Source organism: Acinonyx jubatus, chromosome D1 (genome assembly GCF_027475565.1).
Source record: "Acinonyx jubatus isolate Ajub_Pintada_27869175 chromosome D1, VMU_Ajub_asm_v1.0, whole genome shotgun sequence".
Classification (NCBI taxonomy): Eukaryota; Metazoa; Chordata; class Mammalia; order Carnivora; family Felidae; genus Acinonyx; species Acinonyx jubatus.
In genome coordinates, this window is record NC_069390.1 from 40,616,552 (window position 1) to 40,639,729 (window position 23,178).

Sequence of the window (23,178 nt, forward strand, 5' to 3'; positions counted from 1 at the left end):
GATGAAGAAAGGTTCAGAATGGTTAAGAAATTTCATCGCACAGTAAATAGAGTAGTTGGAATTTGAATTGAAATTTCACTGTAAAACCCACTTTCTTACCTAAAAATGCTTCATTTCCTATACCTATATTGCACAAACACTGAACTGTGATCACATAAAATGCTGTATTAGTTTTACTTGTTATTTTCCCGGAAGAGACACATGAAAGGACAAAGACAGCAAGTTTCCAGATTTGGAACACTTTTGGTCACAGGAGTATTCTGAAGGTATGATACCCATGCAGTCTTCCGGAAAATTGTCTTTTCAAGGATTTACCTCAAGAAAATAAAAAGCTCATGGCCTAGAAGAAACAGTAACTTATGGGTCAGAACCCTTTTGTTTGCTTAAAAAAAAGGGGGGCATGAACCTTCAGGTGTGGCTGGTTCCAGATACTCAAACAATGTCTTAAGTCCTGCTTTATTTTTCAGTGTGCTCTTCTCTTTGTTGTTATCACTCAGTAAGTCTTCACTGGATGACCTCCATTAGCTACAGGCTTTTATCATTCAAGTGTAAAGATAAAATAATCTGTCTTCTAAATTATAAACAAGTTCTTGGGCCTGATTCTCATTGGTCCAAACTGGGTCATATGACCATCATGGACCCCACCCCCACCCCCCACCCCATTAATCTGGCTAAAGGCTGGCAATCCTCTGATAGGCCAGTGTAGAGCCATGAGACTACCCTGGGGCTAGGTGGGCAGGATAGAATCAGGTTCACCAAAACCAAGTGGACTGCGAGTGGGAGTCAGGAGGAGTCTCCAGAAGAAACAGCTTCTGTTAACAGAGGAAGAGGGAATAGATGTAAAATATAAGGAACAGCACTATCCTCTATAAGCAATGAACCAGTAAGCCAGGAAAATTGTAGTTAGGATCAAATAATCACTGATAATGTGGCATTTGATGCAATTATTAGATGTTAATGTACTAACAATTTGCAAACGAAATTCCAGATGATTTCAACACAGAGTTGAGGCTCAGTAAAGATTTGTTGAATGAATGCATGAGACATTTGGAAGTTTGGGATAGAGTGGGCAGGGGAAAAGAGAAGCAAGGGCCTTCTAAATTCCTTGTTAAGGAGAGAGTTGTAGATACTGATTAATCTTGGTGCTGACAGGATTATGTACATTGAAGTGTGTTTATTAAGCATTTAGGGATAATCACTATTAAAATAGGAAAAACATGTGGAATTTCTAAACCACTAGATTACAAAAGGGAGGGGAAGCAAAGAAAATTTGGTCAATCCAGCAAAAATCTGGTTGGAAAAGAAAGAGTGCATTTTAAAACTAAGATACCCATGATATAAATGTGTTAAATTCTTGTTATTAAAAGGTAAAGATTTTTCTGTTGAGACAAAATCAAGTTTTATGTTGTTTAAATTTTTTTTTAAAGTTTATTTATTTTTGATACACAGAGAGAGGGAGCATGAGCTAGGGAGGGGCAGAGAGAGAGGGAGACACAGAATCCGAAGCAGGCTCCAGGCTCTGAGCTGTCAGCACAGAGCCTGATGTGGGGCTTGAACTCATGCACCATGAGACCATGACCTGGGTCAAAGTCGGACGCTTAACGGACTGAGCCGCCCAGGTGCCCCAAGTATTATGTTGTTTAAAGGAGACAAATGTGACAACACACAATAAAGGGATGGATAAAGAGAAACTAGGTAAGTGATAAAATAGAAGGCAGGAATCGAAAAACAGAATTCAAGGCAAAAAATTTAAAGGGACTTTTGGTCTAACTTATAAGTGATACAACTAATATGATAGCATGCCTGTCTCAAAGGCTTGTATGAGGATTACAATCCTTTGAGAAAGGCTTGCTACCTAATCTTCATTTTACAGATAGAAAAGCCAAGGCATGGAAGAGTTAAGTAACTTGCCTGAGGCCACCGAGCTAAGTAAATGGCAGAACTGCATTTGGCCTCAACAGTGCGTGCTCTTAATCCCTATGCTGTAAATGCACACATGTATAGATCTTTGTATCCTACAGTGGAAAAAAAAAATATTTGGGCTCTTCATATTTCGTTCCCATCTTCCTGGATTTCTAGGGAGATGGTAGCTATCTTGCACTAAGGAGGGGCATTGTGATTAGTTGTAGTCAATGAAAGAAAAGCCATAGCATTTAAGAGCTGGCATGCCACCTCACAGCTCTTTTCTCTCTGGTGACAGCCACGGATTGAGACAGTAGAGGCGTAAGGTGGAAGTTACCAGAATCCCCGAGTAAGCACCCACCCAGAGAAGCACATGGAGAGAAGCTGCCCTGCAGGGTCTTCCAGTGCATGTTGGATTTAGAGTGAGAGAGAAATGAACCTTTATTGTGTCAGCATAAAAAGAGGATAACTTGTTATTGCAGTTAGCCTGATTATTACATACCCCCAAATGAAGAATTCACATTCTTTTCAAATTTAATGGAATATCCATAACGTTGATAATGTGATGAGGCACGAAGAACATCCTCATAAATTTCCCTAAGTAGAAATAAGATAGGCACATTCTCTGACTCCAGTGTAGTAAATAAAAACATTTTTTAAGGGAGAAACCAAAAGAACACAACCACATGGAAACCTTTAAATAGTGGATAACTTTCTAGGAAAATAGTCAATACTAAAATACTCAAAAAGAGAAAACCTTGAAAGGTTAATAATATTCACACTGGAAAGATAGTAAAAGAACTACCCTTGTTTCTATCTCAAGGCAACAGAAAATGGTGGGAAATTTCTGAATTCTACAGAGATAACAAAATGCTGTTTACAAAACTCGGTAAGAACAGTCACACACACAAAAGAACTATAGGCCAGTTTTTCTATTAATATGGATGCAAAAATTCTAGACAAAATGCCAGCAAATAAAATTTAGCACCATATTAAAAGATATATAAAAATAGACATTTTAAATAGACATTAAAAAAAGATATATAAAAATAGACATCATGACCAAAGTGAGTTTATCTCACAGGTACAGATGGTTTACATTAGGAAATCTTTTTTATTTTTTATTTTTTTTTTTACATTTATTTATTCTTGAGAGACAGAGACAGAGCACAAGTGGGGGAGGGGGAGAGAGAGAGGGAGACACAGAATCCAAAGCAGGTTCCAAGCCCTGAGCTGTCAGCACCGAGCTCACAAACGCAGGGCTCGAACTCACAAACCATGAGATCATGACCTGAGCCGAGGTCAGATGCTTAGCCGACTGAGCCACCCAGGCGCCCCAGGAAATTTTTTAATGTAATTCACTATATTAATGCATTAAAAAAAGAAGAGCTGTGTGATCATTTCAGTAAGTGCCAACAATTCATTTGATAAAATTTAACATCTATTTCTGAGAAAAACCCCTTTATAGTCTGAAATAAGAAAACTTCATTAATATGATACCTGTAGCAAATATTCTTAATTAAAACATTAGAAACATTCCCATTAAAACCTGGAACAAGGGGTGCCTGGGTGGCTCAGTTGGTTGAGCGTCCGACTTTGGCTCAGGTCATGATCTCGCGGTTTGTGGGTTCGAGCCGTGTTGGGCTCTGTGCAGACAGCTCGGAGCCAGCAGCCTCCTTTGGATTCTGTGTCTCCCTCTCTCTCTCTGCCCTCCCCTGCTCATGCTCCATCTCTCTCAAAAATAAACATTAAAAAAAAAACAAAACCTGGAACAAAACAGGATATTATTATATTAAACATTGTTCTGACAGCCCTACCTAATACATTGGATGAAAAACAAATAGGTATAAGGTATAAATATTAAAAAGAAAGGATTAAACAATGCTATTATTTTTACAGTTTATTTTGTTTTTCATTAATCTTTTTCTTGTCAAATAAAACACAGAAACAGAAAACTGCGTGAAACCAATGTGCATCTTATTGAAAAAGCAAATACTGTGGTATCCATCACCTAGCTCAAGAAATAGAGAACTTTGTCAGTCAACCAGAAGCCCATCTATATGCCTGCTCTCAGTCGTAACTCCTGCCTTCCCCCAAAACAAACCACCCTGCTGACTTTTATGATGATCACTTATTTGAAAAGTGCTGTTATTTTTTTTTTTCATGTGCCTTTTCAGAGGATATGACTGTGTACCTATGAAGTCAAGAGACTCAGCTGACTGACCTATTAGAACTAATGAGATCACTAGGATGGACTTTGCTCCTACAGTTATTCTCTGACTTTCTAAATCATCCATTTCTTCTGCCCTACTGGATCATTCGTTCTTTAGTATTTCCTATCTTAACAACAACAAAAATCCTTCCCTTTACCCCATATCCTCCTCTAGCCGCTACCACATTTTTCTGCTCGTCTACAACAAAACTCCTCCGAAAGAGTTGACTCTGTGACCTAATATCACCTCTGCTCATGTAATCTGGATTCCCTCTGTCCCACACCACCAATTCCCAATTGTCCCACAATTGCTCTTATTGGTAATCCCAGACTTCCCTGTTGCTGAATCCAGTGGTTACATTTCTGTCCTTGAGTTGAAGTAGCATTAAATGCAATTGACGATTCTTTCTCTCTTCTTAAAACACTTTCTCCTCTTGGCTTCTGGACACCACCTTCCCCTGAGTTTTCTCCCTCCCTGGTGTCCATTCCTTCAGCCTCCTTTTCCTCCTCTTTCTGGCCTCTGAACATTGGCATGCCCCGGGGCCCAGTCCTGGGCCTCTTTCTTGTCTCTTGACACATTTTCTCCCTAGAAGTTTCATCCAGCCCTGTGATTTTATATACTATCTTTATATATGATCATTATACCAGTGACTTATAAATTTGTATCTCTGCCTGTGATCTCTTTCTGAATTTTGGACTCCCACTGCTTGATGCCTACCTGACATTTTCATTTGGAAAAAAGGAGGCATATCAGACCTAACAAGTTCAAAACAGGACTTCATTTTCTACCCCTTACCAAACCTGCTCCAAATGCCAAGCAAAGAGCTTATAAATCATCCTTGAAACTCAGGTTCCCTTACCAGGTCCACCACCCCTGTTATCAGCTGATCCTATGGACTCCACCTCTGAAGTTGGTGGGTATTTCATTCCCTTTGTCTCTACTTTACCCTTACCCACCATCATATCTCTCAGCTGGACCCCTTCAGTAGCCTTTCAGCCAGTCTCCCTGCTTCCACGCTTAACTCCTTACACCACACCTTGTCCACCTTAGAACTGGAAGGAGGGAGAAGGGGGTGACGTGGGGGCCCCTTTAAACTCCAGCGTAAAAGATTGATTTGACTTTATAAAAACAAAAACAGTTGCAAAGTATAAGACATCTGTAATGAAGTTAAAGACGAATGAAAGGCTTAGGGGATAATGATGCATATATAATAGTTACTATCCATAATATTTAGACAGCTCCTCCCTATCAAGAAAAATATAGCCTGATTAAAGAATGAGCAGTGACAGGAAATTCACATGTGAACAAATGTCTGAAAAGATGCTCAGCTCTGCTAATAATTAGGAAAGAGCTAATTAAAAATTAGATACTTGTCTTTGCTACTCAGATTATCAAAATTGAGATTAATTGCATCCACTGTTGGTTGGGATGAGGATGTTGTTTTATATTCTTGGGAGTAGGAATATAAGCTGATATAATCTTTTTGGAAGGCAATTTGGCAGTATTGCACATCTGGGAATGAGTTCTACAGAAATGCTAGATTGAATGCATATATGGGCACATATTTGCAAATAGGTTCTATCATTCAGTTGTCATTAATTGAACAAATATATTGAGAAACCCCTATGTGCCAGGCACTGGGATAGCCATTGGAGACTTAACAAAAAAACAAAAGCAAAAAACAGAAAATTTTTTCCTTGTGGGAGATATAAGTAAATAGAATCACACAAATAACTGATAGCTGTTGTTACAAGTGCTCTGAAGTAAAAGGGCAGGGTATGAAGAAAGGGGCAGATGAGAGCCTAGTTTAGACTGGGGATAGTTTACTTCAGGGAAGGAATTGATCCTTATGTGAAAACTTAAATAAGGGATGAGAAAATATAATCAGGTGAAGAGTCAGGGTTGGAGTGTGAGGGTGGAGATCTTCAGGGTAAGGATGTGGGAAGGTCCTGAAATGGGAAGGAGCTTTGCAGAGAGGACCAGAATGCAATAGTAGAAGGAATGTGGTGAAGAAAGGGAGAGTGAAAGGGCAACAAGCCAGAGAGGTGCATACGGGCCAGATTGGAGGCCTTTGCAGATGATGAAAGACTTTAAACTTCATCATATGAATAATGGGGAGCCTTACATGGTTATGATCAGTGTAGTGACATGATTGTGTTTGCATTTGTAAAGTGTGGCAAAAATTATCATGTAGACTCGACAATAGTTTTTGGCATATTTAAAAAATGAGAATGGAGCGGGGCAGTTGGGTGGCTCAGTCAGCTGAGCATCTGGCTTCAGCTCAGGTCATGATCTCACAGTTCATGGGTTTGAGCCCCATGTTAGTCTCTGTGCTGACAGCTCAGAGCCTGGAGTCTGCTAAAGATCCTGTGTCTCCCTCTCTCTCTGCCCCTCCTGTGTTCACGCTCTTTCGCTCTCAAAAATAAACATTAAAAAAAATAAAATAAAAATGAGAATAGAGGAAGAGAAAGGAAAGCCAGTGAGGAGACAATTGCAGTATTTCAGAGACAAGATGGTGGATTGGACTGGCAGAGTGGCAGAGGAGATGGGGAGGAATGCATGAGTTCAAGTCTGTATTAGAGATAGAAGAGACCAAATTTCTTCATTTGTGAAATGAAGGAGATGAGAAAGAAGAATATGCAGGAAGGACAGAGACTTGAGGGGGGGTAGGGAAATCATTTACCTTTTCTATTGAGGTGAAGTTCACATAACGTAAAATTAACCGTTTTAAACTGAACAATTCAGGGCACCTGGGTGGCTCAGTTGGTTGAGCGTCTGACTTCAGCTCAAGTCATGATCTCACGGCTCATGAATTCGAGCCCCGTGTAGGGCTCTGTGCTGACAGCTCGGAGCCTGGAGCCTGCTTCAGATTCTGTGTCTCCTCTCTCTCTGCCCCTCTCCCTGCTCATACTCTGTCTCTGTCTCTCTCTCTCTCAAAATAAACAAACATTAAATTAAAAAAAATTTTTAATTAAAAAGGAACTGAACAATTCAGTGGCATTTAATAAATTGACAATGTTGTGTAACCACTACCTCTGTCTACTTCCAAAATATTTGGAATCAGATCATTCCAAAATAAAACCCTATACCCATTAAATACTTACTCCTTAGCTCCTCCTCCCCACCCTTGGCAGCCACCACACTGTATCTGTTTCTCTGGATTTACCTATTCTGGATATTTCCTATAAATCGAATCATACAATATGTGGCACTTTGTGTCTAGCTTCTTTCAGGTAGTGTAACATTTTCCAGGTTCATCCAGGTTGTAGCATGTATGAGTATGTCAATGTTTTGTTTTTTTTTTTTTAAATCACTGAATAGTATTTCATTGTATGTATATACCACAGTTTGTTTATCCATTTATCCACTGATGGGCATTTGGATGGACATTTGTTTCTACCTTTCGGCTATTGTGATGAATGCTGCTGTGAACATTTGTGTATAAGGATTTGTCTAAGAATCTGTTTTCAGTTCTTTTGGGTGTATACCTTGGTGTAGAATTACCAGGTCATATGTTAATTCTTTGTTTAACTTTCTGAGTAACCACCAACTGTTTTCTGCAATGGCTGAGTCATTTTATACTCCCACCAGCAGTGTGCAATGGTTCAGATCTCTCCACATCCTCACCAACACTTGTTACTTTCCCAGGGTCTCTTTTGGATATGTTAAGATGCCAGTGTGTTACAGAAGTGGAGATATAAAATAAGCTATTGGACATAGAAGATCTGGAGTTCAGAAGGAAGATTTGGGCTTTGAATATATATTTTGGAATTGTTGGCTTACCAAGGGCACTTAAAGACACAAGAGAAGATGACATTGGCAAGAAAAGTGTATAGACTGTGAGGAGAAGAGGGCCTTAGATCTTTGCTCAGAAGAACCATGGGTATCTGGAGGGAAGAGGAGAAGGAGCTGGCAAAGATCAGGGGGGGGCCAATCCAAACATACCACCAAGTCAGCTTAGCAAATGAGAAGTGGAGTTGGGATGTGTCCTGTCTCAGATAGGTTCTGCTGAAGATCCAGGAAGTGCAATGAGGTGTTTCTTCATTACCATCCATGGCACCAGTACTTTCTATATCTCAAAAGGCACATCTCAGGATCAGAAAACTCCCTGCTATAGATTTCCACAGAAATAGAATAGTACAAACATAAGGAGAAAGACCCTTTCCCATCTTCTAATTTTGGTACAGATATGTCCACATCCTAATCTTTGGAACCTGTGAATATGTTATTTTACATGGCAAAAGCGACTTTGCAGATGTGATTAAATTAAGGATTTTGAGATGGAAAGATTATCCTGGATTATCTGAGTAGCCACAAAGTAATCAGAAAGGTCCTTACAAGTGATAGGCAGGCCAGTCAGAGATTTAAAGATGCCACATTGCTTGCTTTGAAGATAGATGAAGGATTAAGACAAGGGAACTTTTTTGAGGTGATGGAAATATTGTATATTTTGATTGGTAGTCGCACAACTGTATATGTTTGTCAAAACTCACAGAACTGTACATCTCAAAAGGGTGAATTTTACTGTGTGTAAATTATACAGCAATAAACTTGACTTGACATGATCTCAGTTTGCAGGACAGAGTCCTTCCGGCTCCGTGCTCTTAGCAGAGCCTGCTTGGGACTCTGTCCTTTCCCTCTCTCTCTGTCCCTCCCCTGCACGCGCTGTCTCTCTCTCTCTGAATAAATAAACTTAAAAAAATAAACTTGACTTTAAAAAAATTGAAGAAAAATGTCCTACAACTATAGTCCTCAGTCCCTAGACTGAGCACTCAACCAGTAAATAACTTCGTCCAAATTTTTGGTTTCTGTGCCATGTTGTTCACATATTTGTTTCTACTAATATAGCATGCTCATCTGCCTGAAGCTTTAAATTTTAATTGGAAGAGTAATGAGCATTTCCCTTCTAAAAAGTTCAACAATTGCTCTGCCTCAAGGAATAAGGGAAAGCACCAAAAGAATGGTGATGAAATAACCTAGAAGCACAGAGGCACGTGGGAGGTGGGGGAATCCCTGCTTTGGTGCCAATCTGGAGAAGCAGGCAAGCCTATAGGAAGGAGGTCATTATGTTGAAAATAGACGTCATCTTGGTTTGGAGGGAACTTCCAACTCCGGATTGTTTAATGTTAGACTTATGTAGTTAAGGATGGCCTGGCATTAGCTTAATTAAAACACCAGTCCGTTGTACCTAAAGGCTAAGGCGCGCGAATCTCTGCACAGGCTGGCAGGGACTGTCCCCACCGAGCAGGGGTCAGCTCTCGGCCAACTCTCTCCAGCCCGGCAGGCGAACGGCCTTCTCATTGGCCACTGTCCGGCTGCCTCGGGCGTTCATTGGCCCGCTCCGAATCCCGTTTACTATAAGAGGCGGGCAGCCCTGGTCCGCCGGCAGCACCAGCTTATCGCCGGCGGCAGCACCACAGGTGAGTGGGGTGGCTCCTACTGGCGGGGATCTGGTACCACCGTCGCGGATCTGGGGACGCTGGGCCGGCACGGGGCGGAGGCAGGGTCACTCCCCCAGGAGGTAACTACTCGTGGGAATCTGGATCTGGGGAGTCGGAGTTGTACCCCTGTGATGACTTTTCTCCTTTCCTTCTACCCTCTTTGGGGAGAAAAGACACAATTTTTGAGGGTCTGCTGTGTGCCAAGAACAGGCTCTTTACACATCATCTTATTTCACCTTCACAACAAATCTTGTGAGGTGGGTATTTCTTGCATTTTACATTTCTCAGCAAGTTCACAGTTGAACTGAAGTCTGTATGTATGACTCCTTTATGTTAGCAAAGACAAATGCATTCTTCTTCCTTTCCTTCTCAAATAGCAACATCTCTTTCTTCCTTCTTTCATTAAAGGAACCATCCCTTAGGGGCGCCTGGGTGACTTAGTGGGTTAAGCATCTGGCTCTTGATTTCGGCTCAGGGCATGATCTCATGGTTGGTGGGTTTGGGCCCCAATTTGGGCTCTGTGTGGACAAGCACGGAGCCTGCTTGGGATTCTCTCTCTCTCTCTCTCTCTCTCTCTCTCTCTCTCTGCCCCTCCCTCCTTGTGCTCTCTCTCAATAATAAACACACATTAAAAACAAAAAAGGGAACCATCCCTTAGACATTTCCAAAGGAAAGAGTATTTCAGCTGCAAAGCCTCTCAGCCTCACATCCATCTTTATCACCGGCACCCTAACACAGTACTAAGAGCTTTGGTACAAAGTTGCAACTGACAAACAGTGCTAGTGGTTCAGATTCAACAGGTAAGCTTAACCTTGCCTCTGACCGTTTGGTTTCAGTGGTTTAAAATTAATTCCCAACTGATGTTCTAGTCTAGTTGGCTTGAGGGGTGGGGTGGGAAACTAGAGTTAAACTTTCTGGTCCAGTAAAAGTTTGTGCCTGTCAATTAATTATTAAAGGAGAATGGAATTCATTTATTTGCTTTAAAAGGAGATGCGAGGGGCGCCTGGGTGGCTCAGTCGGTTAAGCGTCCGGCTTCAGCCAGGTCACGATCTCGCGGTCCGTGAGTTCGAGCCCCGCGTCAGGCTCTGGGCTGATGGCTCGGAGCCTGGAGCCTGTTTCCGATTCTGTGTCTCCCTCTCTCTCTGCCCCTCCCCCGTTCATGCTCTGTCTCTCTCTGTCCCAAAAATAAATAAAAACGTTGAAAAAAATTTAAAAAAAATAAAATAAAATAAAAGGAGATGCGAGCACAGCTTAAAGTAACTACAAGTGTTTCCGTGAAGCCATAATCTGTGGTTTATGAATTTCAGCGCTGAAGTTCACTTGTATACATGTTGTTATCATATTAGCTTATCTTCAGATAAGGATGTGGCTTCTATTTCCATTTTCTTTGCCAGTGCCTGTATTCCCTAGAAAAATGCTTTTCATGGACACTGTTTTCTTTTGTATTTCATTTCTACTTTCATTTTTATTCCCTTCCCCCAGTCAGAAAAGAAAATCAAGATTCTCTGGAAGATTCTCTCCCTCCATACCAGTCCTTCCCACACCATTTAATTCTGTCTTCAAACAGCACCTGTGCTTCCAAATATTTTAATTTGATAGTTCTTTATGAATATTAGATCAGATAAATTTAAATTATACTTGTTACTGATTAAACTGAGGGGAGAAAAGAGTTAGTCAATGTAAACACTTTGACCTCTACTCTTTAAAGAGACTGTTGATCTTCTGACCTCCTTCTTGGGATGTCCTCCATATTTCCAATGGTATATCCTCCACACCAGTGCATCTTCAGTCAAGCCAGGAAATGCAGCAGGAGAATGACTCTGCCTTTTACAGGAAAAGGGAAAATACCAGTTGGCATTGGCTCATTAGAGTGTTACTTTAAAAATAAAATCTATACTTGTCTTGATGAGATATGGGTTTAAACAAGTGTGACCTCTTGGACACTCGATAGCTTTTATCTTACCAGTCTGTGCTGTGGTTTTTCCTTCTGAAGGAATAGGAAGGGATAGGTATGTTGAAGGGGGGGGGGGGGGGGAGGAGGGAAAAAAAAGTGACAAGAGAAAATTTTGAGGTTCTGAAAAGGCTTTGGGGGTAATTGAATAAAGGAAAAAAGAACTTATGCTTCATAAGCTCAACCAGGCAAAATTATGGCCAACTTTCAGTGGAGATCAAACCCCTGTGCTCTGTAAGCTTATTTGGGGGGATCTGGTGGTGGGTGGAGGGTGGCAATAGGGGAGTGAGTGAGAATTGTTTTCTTCTAGTTTCTTAGCAAAAGTTCCTTTTGAGAAACTTCATTCTTATATTGACTTAAACAAGAGGGATAGGAATGTTTCAAAATCTCAACATAAAATGCCTTGTACATGATAAATATTCAACTAATGTATCCTTCACCCTTCTCTGCCCCAACCCACTAAAGAGATATTGGTAGCAAAACTAGATCCATTCCAGAGCCAGGGAAAGAAGAGAGAATTATGAATACCAAAAAGATGGAGTGAGATCCACCATGAGTGTTAGTGCCTTTTTACAGTGGTTCCCCGAGGAACTTAAGGATTGGTTTTGAAATGTGAAAGGAAATCTTTATATAGTTTTATATGAAGAGTTGTATTCTAATCTCTAAGAGATCATTGAAGGGTGAACTGTCAGGCTATCTGAAATTCTGTCAGTTTTCCCACTGACTGGCAAAAATCACCTTTCTTTGCTGTTCTCTGATCCTTGCTCCCAGTTGTTAAATTTGCTTTCATTATGAACATGGTGGTGGTCTAGGAAGTAGCTTATATTTGCAGAATCCTCTTCCTTCAGCATGTCTTGGTGACAATATCAAGGAAAATGGGGACTTAGTAAACAGAGGCTGACCGGAGTCTTCATCTGTTTGTTTGCAAAAGAATTGCTAAATTCTTCACTTGTGATTTGGAACAGTATATTTTAGGAGTTTCATAATAAAAGAACTAATGAAACTGAAAGTCACCTCAAGACAAAAGAATACTTACATTTTATGTTGCAAAACAACCTTTACCCTCTTGTAAAATGCTTAATGCCCAGAGCAAGAAAAATTCTTAGCTAAGGTAGTTTAGAATGTCAATTTTATTACATTTAACATTTTATCTTTTTTGGAAGATGGGGAAATTTGGGATGCACTTCCCATTGGTAGAGCTAATATTTATTGAGTACTTGGTGTAGGTTAACAACTGTTCTAACAGTTTTATACATTATATATATATTTACTCCTCCTTATAACCATGAGATTGATATCAATTATCCTCCCTCCAATTTTGTAAATAAGGAAACTGATGCACATAGAAATAAGGAAATGCACTTGTCTAGATAAGTTTGTAGATGAATTTATTACTCGCAATTTGCCATCTGGTTTTATTTCTGTCTTATTGTTTGTATCTGCATATGATAGGACAAAATCACCCATGCTCTGGGTGGAACAAAAAGAATGACAGTTAGATAAGAATGTTTCCAAAGATTTTCACATCTCTAAAAGCAGTGTGAGAATGCATCCCTGAATTTTTAGCCCAGAGCCACCAGTTCAGACTTTCCTGTGTATACTTAAAGTTCACCAAAGGGTCAGTTTCTTTGAAGCCGTAAGTCTCTCTTAGGATCTCTTGTTTCTCATCCATCAATCCTTTCTGATCAGACTTCTGGATGGGCCAGAAGCCATCTCCAATTATCTTTAGGATATTGGTCATGGCGTGGGGGAAATGAGGGGGTGATGTGCTCCTCAGATATCATAGCTGGATCTCAGGGTCCCATTCTCTTCTGCTTATTTGTACTTATTGGGAGGTCTGCCTCTCCTTCCCCCACCCCTCATACATAAGTCTGTGAATTCTTTGGAGGCAATTTGTCTTATTTTTTAATCTTTACTTCCTTAACACTGACTATGATACTTCATACACTTGAATGCACCTAAGTTGAAATTTCATTTACCATTAGTAAACAGTTGAGCTACAGAACAATCCAGATTATTATTAAATTTAACCGGAGTGTTTGGTTTTAAAGTATTTGACATAGAGATTGTTTTAGTTATAGAGAATAAATTGACACAATTAAAAATATTTAGGGGTGCCAGGGTGACTCAGTCGGTTGAGCGACTGTCTTCAGCTCAGGTTATGATCTCACCATTCATGGGTTCGAGCCCTGCATCGGGCTCTGTGCTGACAGCTCAGAGCCTGGAGCCTGCTTCAGATTCTGTGTCTCCCTCTCTCTCTGCCCCTCTCCTGCTCACACTCTGTCTCTCTGTCTCTCAAAAATAAATAAACATTAAAAATTTTTAAAAAAATATTTAAGCAGTTTTGATTTTAAATCCAATGAATAAATAAGTATTTGTTAAATGTTGAATTATATATCTCAGTCTTTTCTTGGTGCCCTAAGTAGCCTAGTTTCTTTCTTCTGTGGGGAAAACATCAGGATGCCAAGTCACATTTTGTGTTTTAAAATGGGTGAGAGAGTACCGGGTTTTTGAGTTCCAGTGAACTGTTTGGTAATTTTGCTGTATTAGAAAGGTTAAGAGGTGCCTGGTTGGCTCAGTCGGTTAACCATCCAACTTCAGCTCAGGTCATGATCTCACCGTCTCATGGCTTGTGGGTTCTAGCCCCATGTCAGGCTCTGTGCTGACAGCTCAGAGCCTGGAGCCTGCTTTGGATTCTGTGTCTCCCTCCCTCTCTGCCCCTCCCCTGTTTGCACTCTGTCTCTCTCTCTCAAAAATAAATAAACATTAAAAAATAATTTAAAAAAAGGTTAAATAACATGCCTAAGGTCATATACTGATAAATATCAGACCAATGAATAGATATGTCTGACTTCACCTTCCAAATATTTCTGTACACTATTTAGCAATGTAAATAGGTGCTCGAGAAGATGCCAAGGTAGATCTCTAGTTCATCTTCTGAGAAGACAGCTCTCAACTAGATGCCAGGAATTTTATACTACCTTCTATGTTTCTGAACATAACCAAATACTCACTGAAACTGAGCTACAACTGCATCTGTGACCATTGCTATAAACAGGAGGTATATGTTGTGGCGATCTTGAACTCTGAGGGGAATGGACTTGGGGAGATCAGGGAAGGCTTCCATGAGTTAATGAAGTTTGAGCTGTGGGGAATTTGACACAGTCTATGTGACTTCAAGCCACAGCATCATTCTATACCTGTTCTGGGTGGTACTGCTTCAGACTTGGATCCATGAATGTGAGCAGCTAAAAGGCAGTGGAATTGGTCACATCCATCTAAGTTGTTAAAAGTTAATTCCACTAGAACTGCAACACAAAACTGGGAAATTAGGAAGAATTAATAAGAAAACTAATAAGAATAAATACTCCATATACTGTTTCCATTTATTAATCCAGATCTTATTTTTCAGGTAAAAGTTATTATACTCCACTTTCATGCCCACAATATCTTTACCTCTGCCAACACACATACACAGAGTTGGATTTATAATCACATAGCTCTTGTAGGCTAATAGGCTAAATGGCCTTTCAGGGCCCACAGCCTGGGGGATTCCAAGTCGGAGAAGAAAGAAGATACTTAATGTGGAACCAGAATTCTCTTGGCTAGCTGTTATTCTTGTAGCCCCCATGTATCCAGAGCTGCCCAGGCTCTTGAATTTATGGAAAAAAATAGAAGGCCTTGTCCTTGTTCTAAGGGGCTTGCTGCCCTGTTAAAAGACAAGACGATGGGAATGCAAGCTGGTGCAGCTACTCTGGAAAACAGTATGGAGGTTCCTCAAAAAACTAAAAATAGAACTACCCCACGACCCAGCAATTGCACTACTAGGCATTTATCCAGGGGATTCAGGTATGCTGTTTTGAAGGGACACATGCACCCCAATGTTTATAGCAGCACTATCAACAATAGTCAAAAGTATGGAAAGAGCTGAAATGTCCATCGATGGATGGGTAAAGAAGTTGTGGTATATATATACAATGGAGTATTACTCGGCAATCAAGAAGAATGAAATCTTGCCATTTGCCACTACATGGATGGAACTAGAGGGTATTATGCTAAGTGAAATTAGAGAAAGACAAAAATCATATGACTTCACTCATATGAGGACTTTAAGAGACAAAACAGATGAACACAAGAGAAGGGAAGCAAAAATAATATAAAAACAGGGAGGGGGATGAAACATAAGAGACTGTTAAATATGGAGAACAAACAGGGTTACTGGAGGGGTTGTGGGAGGGGGATGGGCTAAATGGGTAAGGGGCACTAAGGAATCTACTCCTGAAATCATTGTTGCACTATATGCTAATTTGGATGTAAAATAAAGAAAATTAAAAAAAAAAAAAAAGACAAGACGTGTGCGAATAAAACTTGAATTTAAGACCCAGTATAAATAAATAAAGTGCTGAAATTATTGCGGGAGAGGAGGTAGGCTTTAACAGAGAAAGAATGGCCAGTTCAGGCACAGTAGGAAGACTATAAGAAGCCAGTAGGCATGAATCATGCCCTGAAAGGATTGAGTTAGAAAAAAAGAAAAGGAAACTACTAACATGCATTGTATGCCTATTATATTCCAGGCACTGTTAGGCAATGTTTTATCTTATGTTGGTCTCATTACAGTCTTGCAAAGCATATCTACAAATCCATGTTTCACAGGTGAGGAAACTAAAACTTGGTTAATGTTATCAAGTATTGTCTTTGGTTTCAAATATTGTCAAATACAGCCTCTCTTGCACAACTTCTTTTTTAGACCTCTCTATTTTCATACTTTGTTTTTAGAGAAGTACACCAAACTCATCATGATTGAAGACAATAAGGAAAATAAAGACCATTCCCTAGAAAGAGGAAGGGCGACTCTCATTTTTTCCTTGAAGAATGAAGTTGGTGGACTAATAAAAGCACTGAAAATCTTCCAGGTAAGCGCTCTCCATATTTTTATACTTTTGCATAAAATCCTTCTAAAAGGAGTCTCCAGAATTACATTTAAAGTGTAAATTATTGTAAATTCTTCTTAAGCACTTAAATTTCTAAAATACTGCTCAATTCTCATTTATGGAAGAGAAGATACAAATAACTAATAAAGGAGCCGGGAGGAAGGAGTCACTTCACGGATTTCAGAGAAGCAAATTTTAATTTTATTTTAATTAAATAAAATATTAAAATTTAATATTTAATGACATATTCATAATATATTTAATGATATTTTTAAGATAGCAAAATAACAAAGATTCTACAGTTATACTGTTCCCTACTGTCAAAGCTTTAATGCATTTGGGACTTAAATACACCTTTGGTATGAGGGTAACTTAGTATAATGCTTAGGGAAACAATAGGCGGAACAATAGGTAATGCCTTAAAATGTTCTTGTATTTTGAGGCACCTGGGTAACTTACTGTCTGACTCTTGATTTGGGCTCAGGTCATGATCTCACGGTCTTGAGATCAAGCCCCATGGGGTTGGGCTCGGCACTGGATATGGAGCCTGCTTGGGATTCTCTGTCTCCTTCTGCCCCTTCCTCACTTGCTTGTATTCTCTCCCTCCCTCTCTCTCTCTCAAAAAAAAAAAAAAAAAAGTTCACATATTTTGATCCAGTAATTTCACTTCAATAAACCCATCCTAAGGAAATAGGGGTCAGTCAGGCAGAACATGAATATTTACTGAGTACTTACTGTGTGCCAAGTGCCCTGCTAGAATCTAAGGATGTAGACCTGAACAGAGTAGACACAGTACCTCCCCTCACAGTGTATATAATCTAGGGAGAAAGACAGAAAATAAACAAATAATGATAGTAAATAAATAGTTACATGTGTATAAAGTGACCTAAAAGAAATACCAGATAGTACTATGATAGCATTGAACTGGGGGACCTAACCTGGTTTATGGGCTTAGGGACACAAAGACTTATTTATAAGAACTAAAATTATAAACAAAGTACTTGTCCAAGGGGAGGGAGCAGGTTAAATTATGCTAATAGAACTTCACTGGCATTAAACTCTTACGCTCTGGAGGCAGACCACCTGAGTTCAAATCCTTGCTCTGTCACTTATTGGCTGGGTGACCATGGAAAAATCAATTGGTCTCTCTGTGCTTCAGTCTTTGCATCTATAAAGTGAGAACCCTGCCTCCCTCATAGGGTCATCGTGAGAAATAACAGAGTTAACATATGTAAAGAGCAGATGTTAGCTCTTTTAAAAATCAAGTTTATATCATATGACATGCTATTTTATAGCCATGTGAAAATAATACTTCAAGGAATTAAACATTTTACATAGAGACCAGTAGTCTAGAAGAGTTTGCAATGAAAAGCATGTTTTTCTACTCAATACACCAACCATATCCTAGTCCCATTCCCTAGAGGCAACCACTTTCAACTATTTCTGGTGTTTAATTCCTTTGACGCCGAATTTATGATATCTAAATATTGTTTTGATCCCTGTCTTGGAGTTATCAACTTTACATGATATTCATTTATTCTCTCTTGTGAATGATACGGATAACCATCACTTCTTCCTCTTCCTTCTCCCTAAATTTGATAATTACACGATTATTTTAACTTCTTTATTGATTACCTTTGAGTTTTTAAATAACATACCTTTATTTCTTCTTCTATCCACTGTCTTTTTTATTTTATTTTTAATCAAAGAATGTGTGTGCATGGTTTAAAAAGTGAACCCACACCATAAAGCTTATAAAGAAAATAGTAGTCTTCTGCTTCATGTCTTTTCATTTTTAAGGTAAGTTTAATTTATTTTGTTAACCTTAGGGCGGAGGGTTGACTTAATCATATATCTTAGATCACCTGTAAACAATCATCATCGACTTATACAGCCTCTTCCTGTTTTTTTTTTTTTAATTTTTAAAAATTTACATCCAAATTAGTTAGCATATAGTGCTAGCCTCCTCCTATTTTTTATTTTTTATTTTATTTTATTTTTAACGTTTATTTATTTTTGAGACAGAGAGAGACAGAGCATGAACAGGGGAGGGGCAGAGAGAGAGGGAGACACAGAATCTGAAACAGGCTCCGGGCTCTGAGCAGTCAGCACAAAGCCCGACGCGGGGCTCGAACTCACGGACTACGAGATCATGACCTGAACCGAAGTCAGACGCTCAACTGACCGAGCCAACCAGGCGCCCCTCCTCCTATTTAAAAAAAAAATTTTTTTTTTAACGTTTATTTATTTTGGGGAGCTAGAGAGAGCGGGGGAGGGGCAGAGAGAGAGGCAGACACAGAATCCAAAGCAGGTTCCAGGCTCTGAGCCTGTCAGCACAGAGCCTGACGCGGGACGCGAACCCACAAAGTGTGGGATCATGACCTGGGCGGAAGTCATTCAACCGACTGAGCCACACAGGAGCCCCACCCTCCTCCTGTTTTATTTTATTGTTCCATTCGATCTCCATTTCTCCCGCCTGATACACAACTGCTCTGATATGTTTGATCTGTACACTGAGTTATTTTCATGTGCACTTTACAATATGTGGAGTTTTTTGTGCGTGTCTTAGTAATTTACATTTGTAACTGTATGATACACTTTTTCTTTCAGTCAGCACTACCCATGTATCCATTTTCTTTGTTCTTCTAACTGTGGCATCATTTCCAGGGTGCACTCATTCTACTCATCTTCAGCCTGCAGGAGGCAACTATTTGAAGCTCTTTTGACTGTCTTTTCTAGTGCTTACTTCTATGGGTTTTTTTGCTTGTTTTGTTCCTTGTTTTTTGAAAGATTTTATTTTTAGGCAATCTCTACATCCAAGATGGGGCTCAAACTTACAACCCGGAGATAGAGAGTCGCATGCTTTACCGACAGAGTGGCCAGGCACCCCTACTTCCATGTTCATAAACAATATGCTCATTCTGCTATTTCTTGATTTTTTTCACTTGTAGATATTACCTACCGATTTCTTGCAATGGAAGTAAAGACTTAGCTTTTTTGACACAGCTCCCTTTCCAGTGGCGCCCTCAACTTTCCTTCCCCTGAATCTTCCCAATGCAGTCATGTCCCAGTTTTTGGCTATGCCAGTTTTTAATGTTTTCAATATTAAAATTATATAAGTCCTGCTCAAAGAAGGCCATATTATCCATTATTTTGACTTCCTTTTTGGTAAACAGGATTACAATTTAGTGTTTAAAAGCATGGAAAGTTTGAATTCCAGTTCTGACACTTATTAGCTGTGTGTCTTTGGGCAAACTGCTTAACTTCTCTGTGCCTCTGTTTCTATAATTGAAATACATGACAGGGAATGTCTCACTTATTACTTCTACTTTATATAAAATTTCCTGGATCTTCCTGGCTAAATTTTTCTTGCAGATGGAAAATAATAATTTTAAATTATTTAGTTATATTTCCTCACCAAATTCCATCAAAATTTTGATTTTGATAGTGTTCAATTTATAGAGTAATTCAGGAAGAAATGACTTATTGCTTCTTTGTCTCAAAAAACATAATTTAGCTTTATATTTATTCATGTCATCACTCAGAAAATATTTATTGGCGTCCCTGGGTGGCTCAGTCAGTTGAGCATCTGACTCTTGATCTCAGCTCAGGTCTTGATCTCAGAGTTGTGGGTTCAAGCCTCATGTTGGGCTCCACACTGGAGTGGAGCCTACTTAAAAAAAATATTTATGAGTGCATTCTTATTATAAAAATTAATAAGAAATGGATTAAACCCTCCTTTACTTCTTTCTAAAAAAGTTTTAATTCCAGTGTAGTTAACATACAGTGTTATACTCAGATACCACCTCACGCCAGTCAGAGTGGCTAAACTGAACAAATCAGGAGACAACAGATGCTGGAGAGGATGTGGAGAAACAGGAACCCTCTTGCACTGTTGGTGGGAATGCAAACTGGTGCAGCCACTCTGGAAAACAGGGTGGAGGTTCCTCAAAAAGTTAAAATAGATCTACCCTATGACCCAGCAATAGCACTGCTAAGAATTTACCCAAGGGATACAGGAGTGTTGATGCATAGGGGCACTTGTACCCCAATGTTTATAGCAGCACTCTCAACAATAGCCAAATTATGGAAAGAGCCTAAATGTCCATCAACTGATGAATGGATAAAGAAATTGTGGTTTATATACACAATGGAATACTACGTGGCAATGAGAAAGAGTGAAATATGGCCTTTTGTAGCAACGTGGATGGAACTGGAGAGTGTTATGCTAAGTGACGTAAGTCATACAGAGAAAGATAGATACCATATGTTTTTACTCTTATGTGGATCCTGAGAAACATAACAGAGGACCATGGGGAAGGAAAAAAAAAGGTTAGAGAAGGAGGGAGCCAAATCATAAGAGACTCGTAAAAACTGAGAATAAACTGAGGGTTGATGGGGGGTGGGAGGGAGGTGAAAGTGGGAGATGGGCGTTGAGGAGGGCACCTGTTGGGATGAGCACTGGGTGTTGTAACCAATTTGACAATACATTTCATATTTAAAAAAAACATACAGTGTTACATTAGTATCAGGTATACAATATAGTGATTGAAAGCTTCCATACATAAACTAGTGCTCAACACGCCAAGTGCACTCCTTAATCCCCATCACCTATTTCACCCATCCCCCCACCCACTTCCCCTCGACCCAGCTCCCCTCTGGTACCTGTCAGTTTATTCTCTGTAGTTAAGAATCTGTTTCTTGGTTTGTTTCTCTCTCTCTCTTTTTCTTTTGCTCATTTGTTTTGTTTCTTAAATTCCACATATGAGTGAAGTCATATTGTATTTGTCTTTCTCTGACTAACTTATTTCACTTAGCATTATACTCTGTAGCTCCATCCACGTCATTGCAAATGACAAGATTTCATTCTTTTTTATGGCAGAATAAAATTCCATTGTGTATATATATATATATATACACACACACACACACACACATATATGTATATGAATACATATATTTATGTGTGTGTGTATACATACACACACAACATCTTCTTTATCCATTTTTTAATTGATGGATACTTGGTCTCCTCCATAATTTAGCTATTATAAATAATGCCCCTATAAACATAAGGGTGCATGTATCCCTTCTAATTATTGTTTTTGTATCTTTTTGTGTAAATACCCAGTAGTGTCATTACTGGATTATAGGGTAGTTCTGTTTTTAACTTTTTGAGGAACCTCATACCGTGGCAAGTGGTTGTACCAGTTTGCATTCCCACCAATAGTGGAATGCAATTTCCTCCACATCCTTGACAACACTTGTTATTTATTGTGTTTTTATTTTAGCCATTCTGATAGGTGTGAGATGATATCTCATTGTGGTTGTTGGGTTGTTTTTTTTTTTTTTTACAAACTTTATTTATTATTTTTTTACGTTTATTTATGAGACACAGAGACAGAGCACAAGAGAGAGAGGGAGACACAGAAACCAAAGCAGGCTCCAGGCTCTGAGCTGTCAGCACAGAGCCCCATGCGGGGCTTGAACTCACAAACTGTGAGGTCATGACCTGAGGTGAAGTTGGTCGCTTAACCAACTGAGCCACCCAGGCGCCCCTCATTGTGGTTTCAATTTGCACTTCCCTGGTGATGAGTGATGTTGAGCATCTTTTAATGTGTGTGTTGACCATCTGGATGTCTTCTTTGGAGAAATATCTGTTCATGTCTTCTACCCATTTTTCAGTTGGATTATTTGTTTTTTGGATGTTGAGTTGTATCAGCTCTTTATTATACATTTTGGACACTAACCCTGTATCAGATGTATCATTTGCAAATATTTCCTCCCATTCAATAGGTTGCCTGTTAGTTTTGTTGATTGTTTCTTTCACTGTGCAGAAACCTTTTATTTTGATGTAGTTCCAAAAGTTTATTTTTGCTTTTATTTCCCTTGCCTCAGGAGACATATCTAGAAAAATGTTGCTACAGCCAATGTCAGAAACTCTCCTGTACCTCTGATCAACTCCAGTATATTTTGTAACTGGCTTTCTTCCATTGATTCCATGATAAAGTCTATATTCCAGGATAAACCTTGCCCATTCCAATTTTCCAATATCCCTGATACTCTTTTTTTCTTGTTAGTTCATGTTCCTAATAGTTCTTACTTCATCCCTACCTTTACATATGCAGTTCCTCCTGTTTTGAATCCCCCTTCTTCTTTTCTGTCTTCCCACTCTATCTATTTCTTAAGACTCATTTCAGTTCCTATCTGCTCCATGGAAACTTCTACTTTCTCCAGCCCATAATGCTTTTTCCCAGGACATCTCTGCACCCAAATACTTATTACTTCTATTTCTTTTAGTCTTTCATGTGTTAGCTTACCAGATTATAAACTCCTTGCATATCTTACCTTTCTTTGTATGCTTCACAGCCCTTACCTGGCTACATAGGTGTTCACCAAGTTAATTCAAATTGAACTGTTAGTGTTGGAGATTAGCTATTCCAACCTTGTAATTTTTTTTTTTTTTTGATGGAAAAACTGTTGGGTAATTGGTTCTGATGTTTCATTATTATGTCACCGGGGCTGGTCCTCAGCTATCCAAATTGGTAAGAGAAGATATCCTCCTCCCACAGGCTTGCACATATGGCACCCAGCTCAGGCTGGCATGGGGAGAGAGCAGAAGAAGCAATCTGCTTCAGCTGGTTACTAAGTGTGTAGCTTAAGAGATTTGAGGTATTAAATACTCTGTTCAAGCTGTTCAGCTAATTTTATTAAATGCATATTCACAAAGGAAACTTTTC

At 39.4% G+C, this 23,178-nt stretch overlaps 1 protein-coding gene across 2 annotated transcripts in view; it reads left to right on the plus strand.

Moving 5' to 3' along the window:
* The first annotated feature begins 10,791 nt into the window (after positions 1 to 10,791).
* Positions 10,792 to 23,178, plus strand: part of TPH1 (tryptophan hydroxylase 1) — a 33,697-nt gene continuing 21,310 nt past the window's right edge. Inside the window, exons 1-2 of one of the 2 annotated variants that reach the window (XM_027073025.2) lie at positions 10,792 to 16,160; positions 16,284 to 16,420. In XM_027073025.2, the coding sequence (XP_026928826.1) occupies positions 16,055 to 16,160; positions 16,284 to 16,420 (243 nt within the window). In that variant the 5' untranslated portion in view covers positions 10,792 to 16,054. Of the gene's footprint in view, positions 16,421 to 23,178 lie in introns of both variants that reach the window. The other variant, XM_027073026.2, reaches the window with a different exon arrangement.